Source organism: Alligator sinensis, unplaced genomic scaffold (assembly GCF_000455745.1).
Source record: "Alligator sinensis unplaced genomic scaffold, ASM45574v1 scaffold899_1, whole genome shotgun sequence".
NCBI classification, from domain to species: domain Eukaryota; kingdom Metazoa; phylum Chordata; order Crocodylia; family Alligatoridae; genus Alligator; species Alligator sinensis.
In genome coordinates this window covers 104,458-110,705 of record NW_005842614.1, presented here as the reverse complement: position 1 = coordinate 110,705, position 6,248 = coordinate 104,458, and the positions used below count along the sequence as shown (strand labels likewise).

Here is a 6,248-nt window from a genome sequence, read left to right as displayed (position 1 = left end):
CGGTTCAGCTGGAAAGTGAGCTAGGGCTGGGGAGGAGGAGGCTCTATACTTCATGGCCATGAGCTGAAAATAAAGTGCTCGGGATCCCAGAAGCTGGAGCTGTCAAACAGGTGAGCGTGCTCTGCCATGTCTTTGCCTAAAACTCCTGGTTGAAGTTTCATCTGCAGTACTACTGAGTTGGGGCAGGACATGGATGGTAACATATTTGTCCCCTTTTATGTGAACACTCACAATAATGGCTGATGGAAGGGATTTTTCAAAAGCACCCAGGGCCTTTAGGATTAAAAGACCTATTGAAAATCAGTAGAACTCATGCTCTTAAATCCCTGATATGCTATTGAAAATCCATCCTGGATTTTTCTAGCACCTCAAGGATGCTAAAGCAGTCACCAAGCTGTGTGGCCTCCTGTTTATATTTGTGCTGTACATTATATTAGTCATAGTTAAATAGATATTAAAAGAATACTATTAAAGTTGTAGAAACAACCACCCCAAAGTCAAGAAATGCCAGAATCCAGGCTGCCCAGGCAGCCTTTTTGGGCTCCTTTGTGCATACCCATTAGCATCGAGGCTTTAATGGCATGATTGCCCACTGTGTTTTTCTGCAGGACCCCTGCTTCATTCAGTTGTAACACATGGACAGCACTCACTTATTTCATCTTTTCCTCTACATGGTCTTATTTACTGTGCAGTGTTCAAACCTCTGCTCTGGAGATGGGATTCCTCATGACTCTTCTGTGGTGCTAATCACTCTAGCTCAAGGAGCAGAGGTCTGTGAGGGAGTCCTACAAGTTCCAACTGTGCTGCTGACCCACGGTGTTGTGTATATGATGCCAGAAGATGAATCGTGTCGTTTCAGTTTGCACATCAGGTTGAGGAACCAGGAGACAGACCAGACTAACAGCAGTATCAGGTTGTCCTTCCCCGTGTGAAGCTCACTGAGGGCATGGTGGGGAGTGAAATTCACAGGCATTTCCTGAGAGAAGAGGACTGCTGAGACTTGGGTGTTACTGCAGGCTCTGAAGGGTAGGGTGCTCTAATGGCCACAGGCCCTTTTGCCACTATCCCCTCAGGTCTATCCCCTTTCTATCAGTGTCCTCCTTCTACCCAGAACCTATTCCTGTGTCAGCCCCATCAGCTTCTCATCTCAGCCTCCTTCTCACCTTCTATTTAGTCTCATGCTGGGTCTTAACTATAGGTGGTGCTTCCAGTTCCAATGATAACACGCTCTAGGCAGAATCTTCAAAAACAGGTGCTTCGGGGAAAGCCCCTAACTCTGTAGTTACTAGGCACTGAAATAAGTGAGTCTGATTTTCCAAAAGGCCGAGGCCCTGGCAACTCCCACTAAAAGCCAAGCCTGCTGGAAACTCTGCTCTTTGGCCAGAGGTGCCTGTTCACTTGATGCTCATGGGCTGCCAGCATGAGAATAAGTAGCATGTCTCCAGAGAGGACAGCCCTTTTAGCAGATCCTTGAAGACTCTCTAGCAAACACTCTCCTCCAGTCTCTCTCATTCTGGATCGTCCATCTCCTTACTCTAGCACCATATGGGGCCTGGGCTGGAAGAAGCAATATAGCTGTTCCCTTAATCTCCAGCACGTGCTGAAAAGCAGCTCAGGCAGCCAAGCTCAATGGACTCAAAACAATGCCCTTCAAGTGGCAGAAGAACGCCCCCTTCTCTTTACCTGGATTTTGGGAGGTTCCAGTCGGTAGTCCATAGTGTCAGCAGTAACATTTTCAGGCAGGATTACTGGGTCGCTGGGGGGGATTATACAGGATGGTGTACACACAGCACCTGTTGCAGAGGAGACAAAAGGTTTGTGGGCACACTCAGAGTATTGCACTGATGCCCAGTCTCTCCACAGCAGTTTCTTTCGCAGGGAACCCATGGTCTAATGCAGGTCTGTCTAACTAGCAGTCCATGTGCAGCCGGTGAGGGGTTAATCCGTGTCCACCGCGCTCCTCCTAGCTGCTGCTCCCCTCATCACTCTGGCTGCTGCTAGAGCTGGGGCCTGCAGGTTCCCCCTCCTTTTTCTGGCTTTTGCTTCCTGCCCCTGCCCAGAGGGTAAGGCAATGCAGGGCAGCATGCTCAGTGCAGCCCACCTTGTCAGGGGAGTCCGTGGTGCAGTGGAGTGGGGCAGCCTGCAGCCAAGGAGGTGAGGGGGCAGAACACCGTCGAGCATGGTGCAGTGTAGCAGCTCATCCACCTGGACATATAGTGCATCAGTGAGAGGAGAGCCCCCACCAGTGCAGGACTGGGGGAGCTCACAGCTGAGGAGGGGAGGGGGGCAGGCCACAGCCCTTATCGGTGCAGCCCCAGCTGCTATGTTGAACACCCTCAGTCTGGTACTAAGAGCTAGGTGCTGAACTGTGATGGATGCAAGCCTAGGGAAGACCCTCTTTTTGCCAGTTGTGAGGTCTGGGCTAGAAGCCCCTTCCAAAATAAGTGACACAGCCAATTCCTATGCTGCCCCCCTCTGTGAACTGGAAAGTCAGAGGAAACAAAGTCTACAAGAAAAGGAAGCAACTGGAAAGCATCAAAGTGACTGCTGTACACAGATAACTCTACCTTCTCCTCAAAGGCAGCCTAGCTGGGCATGAGAGACAGCCATCAATACACGGCTCTCCTGTGTATTAAGCAGAACCCTGAGCCCTGGGGAACAGCAGCACAAAAGGCTGCAGCAGGGTGGTTACTGTTTTGGGCCTTCCTCCAAGTCAGCACCCAAAGCAATTACACTATGCTTCCTGCGTTGTCTTTCCAATCAAGCCAAGCCACCATCCTAACTTCTGTGGACTTCGAGGGAACCAGATCTGATGCCAAGAGAATACAACATATGGAACTGAGTGCATAGCTTCTAACTTTTGAGCTGTCTCAAAAATTTCCCAGCCAATCAGCACCTGGCAATGCAAATCTTTGCTTGAAAACCCTCGAACAAGAGATGTGCCTACAGTTTTTGTCTTCCAGCCTCCTAAGAGAACAGCACAGTACTTCATTCTTCAGAATTAATTAGGCATTAAATCAGGGTTTCAAAATGCAGGCAGACTATACACATTGACTGACTTTTGTGTGTCAGCATAATGAGTTCAGGCTCCTACAAGCTAAAGGCTAAAGTAAAGTATTTAGAATAATACAGAAAAGCTATGATCTCTGCTTCATAGATATCTCTGGCGAGGAGAGATTTGAACAGGTAAAAGGTCCAGACCGAAAATAAGCCACGATTTTCAGGCAATGAACCATTCACGCAGTGTACCTACTGACATTGCCTACTGCATTGCTTTGGGATTCATGAGGCAACTGGTGCTGGTTTGGGGAATGCCGCGGCGAATGCCCGTTTACCTAATGCACCTACTCATTAATACATGCCTCAGTCTCCCTCAGTAACACATACAAGTCGCTATTATACAACCAAGGCCAGTGGTGACTCTCCATTTCATATCAAAGGAACTCTGTGAGGGCTTGTCCCATTTGTACAGTATTTCTGAGGTTGGTAATCATTTTGTAGAAAGATACTAGTACATCTGAGTTTATTTTGCCAGGATGGATTGGGAGTGGTTTAGAGAGTGACTGTAGCAGCTCATCACAACAAAAGTATGATTATTACAGTAACATGTAAAGCCCTGATGAGCTCACAGCTCCATTGTACTGGGAACTGTACATAACAAGTGCCTATAATCTAAACTGGCAGGACAGAGAAAGGCTGGGGGTGGGAGGAAAGTGGAAACAGAGACACAGAAAGAAAAAGGAACGTGCCTGAGGTCACTCAGGAAGTCAGTGGCAGACCTGGGAATAAAAGCCAAGTCTTCTGAACAGCAGTGCAATGCCCTATCTGATAACGGTGCTACCTCTAATATTTTCCTCTACTAGGATAATAACTCAGTGTGCTTCAAGTGCTGCTCTTTCTATTTCTTAAAATGAATATAGCAAGAAATATAGCCAACTGAACAAAATGTTCCAGCTGAACCCCCAAACCATGGGAAAATACATGGGTTTCATCAAAATCTCAAATTCATGCTCACTTCATCAAAAGTCTAGCAAAACTTACCATGCTTTTGTACAAGCCTGGGCCCAGTTTTAATCAAAGTTGGGTGATTTATGTGTTTGCTTTGAAATTATGTGGGTTTTGCTTTAACATTCAATTAAGCCACAAAGCTAAGGAAAATGTGGCAACTCTGACTGAGTGTCATAGTGTTCCTCTAAAACAGGAAAGAGATAAATCCAAGCAGGCCTACACCAAAGAAACAGTTTGCATGGACCCTGGCAGAGCAAAACCACCCAGTTACATGGGGCTATAACTCATGCAGTCCCCTCTAGGCATTACCATCATCACCGTCACAACCATCTGTAAGAGAAACAATGGCAAAGACTTGTAAGCTATGACAAAGAACTACGTTTGCCATATTCATTGAGATATTCCCCTTTCTTGGGGGGAAAGACAGATCCTTACAATTAAGCCATTAGCTTTAAAACTCTGCTACTAACATGACCAGATGTTATGCAAATGAATAAGCAGCCCCATTGGCTTTATGTTCAGGAAGAAGACTAGAAAGAAAACAGAATTTGGTCATAAATTTTATCATTACTGCAGGAGAGTCATCATGACCTTCCAGCTAGTCCTTAGGGATAGCAGTAGACCTGGTTGATTCAATAAGCAGCCTGTTCCAAGAAAAAGGGGATTTAATCAGAAATCAATGTGCTTTTTTTGTCCTTACCAATTCCATACCCTTGTTCACACTTGTACTCCACAAAATTCAGCTCTGGGGGTGGCGGACAATTCCCTTGCAGATTCTCACACAGTTTGAATTCCTCTGTCCATAAGCCTTCTTTGGTGCACAGGATGGGAACCTAAAATATCCAAGAGACTGGATTCCACATTACTGTTAAATTCAGTCAGTGCACAGGGCTGTCTTTGAATTTGCAGGGGTTTTTTTACACAAATAACATACCCATGTCCATTGTCTAGTTTACATGAATAATGGTAAAACTCCTGTTTGCATCAGTTTCAGAAAAAGAAGTTTAGAATTACCCTTTTCCCACTGAAATCAAAGGCAACATTCCCAATGGACTTCAAGGAAAGCATGTAGCCCTAAGTCAACCCGAAGTGGGCCATCCAATCTTTTGACAGCAAAGCAAATTTGTTTAATGTGTTTTAATGAGATGGTTGCAATAGCCCTTGTGCATGATGTCCCAGTGGTAACCTGACAATAAGCAACCCCACTCCCGGGCAAGCCTGTTCTCAGAAAGTATGTGCAGTTATGACCTGACTCAAACAGGGCTTCGCCCAGCTGTGCTAAAACATTAGCAGATGCTCCCTGAGCACGCACAAAGGGGAATCTCCAGCTGCTTCTAGCCTTTTAGCTACTTATTATCTATTTAAAGACAAACAGAGCTGTTGACAGTGCCAATTACAGTACAACTTAATCTTAACAAACCCATGGGACCAGGAGTAAAGTTCATTAAAAGAGTGTGTTCATTCTAACAGGGTTAGTCAATTTGTCAGTAGCATAACTAAGAGGGAGGGCAACTAGGGCAGCAGCCCTAGGTACCTACTTAAAGAAGGAGCAAGGTGCCAAATAGCAGCTGCTGCATCTACTGACTGGCTTCCAAGTCACTGCTGGCAGCATGGCAGCCACTACTATCCTGAGCACTGTGACCTATGAGGGAGCAGAACTACCACGTTCTGCCTCTGCAAACTGCTGCATCATTATCATGAGACAATCACTTCCTACCATTGGGAATGCTAAAAGATGCAGTTTGTTACAATGAGGTTGTATCATAGTTTCTTACAGAAATATTACAGGGGGAATAACTGCTGTGGTTAGTCTGGTCCTTTAAGGGAGGTGAGCTGAGCCTCATATGCAACTCATAGCTGTCTCCTAAGTGATGGGTTTGATCTCTTTTATTAGTATCTGCACCCTCACAGCACCATCTACAACATATACAAAGCTTCCTTTAATTGGGAGAAAGAAAGCCCAATTTAGGTATTTACAGATCAGAACGAGAATGTTCTGAAACGTAGATGACCGTAGCAGACGGGATAGAGTCTGCACTGTGCTTTGCAAAGCAATACCAGCGTTGTTGTGTCACAGGGCTGGTGGCTGGCCCACTGAGGCAGCTGGTTCAGAGCCCATATATCCCCATCCCAGCTGATAGGTTTGCAGCCAGGAATCAGGGGACAGCCTGCAGGTGACCAGGCCTTCCAATGAAGGGTCAGCAAACAGCTTTGTACCTCTGTTTATTCAGGAACAGTTC

General features: G+C 46.2%; 1 protein-coding gene across 1 annotated transcript in view; it reads right to left on the bottom strand.

Moving 5' to 3' along the window:
* LOC102385061 (pappalysin-2) overlaps positions 1–6,248 on the bottom strand; it is a 118,642-nt gene that overhangs the window by 34,825 nt on the left and 77,569 nt on the right. The window contains exons 17-18 of the mRNA XM_006033252.3: positions 4,709–4,841; positions 1,684–1,793 (exon numbers count right to left, since the gene is read on the bottom strand). Of these exons, the coding sequence (XP_006033314.1) occupies positions 1,684–1,793; positions 4,709–4,841 (243 nt within the window). The remainder of the gene's footprint in view (positions 1–1,683; positions 1,794–4,708; positions 4,842–6,248) is intronic.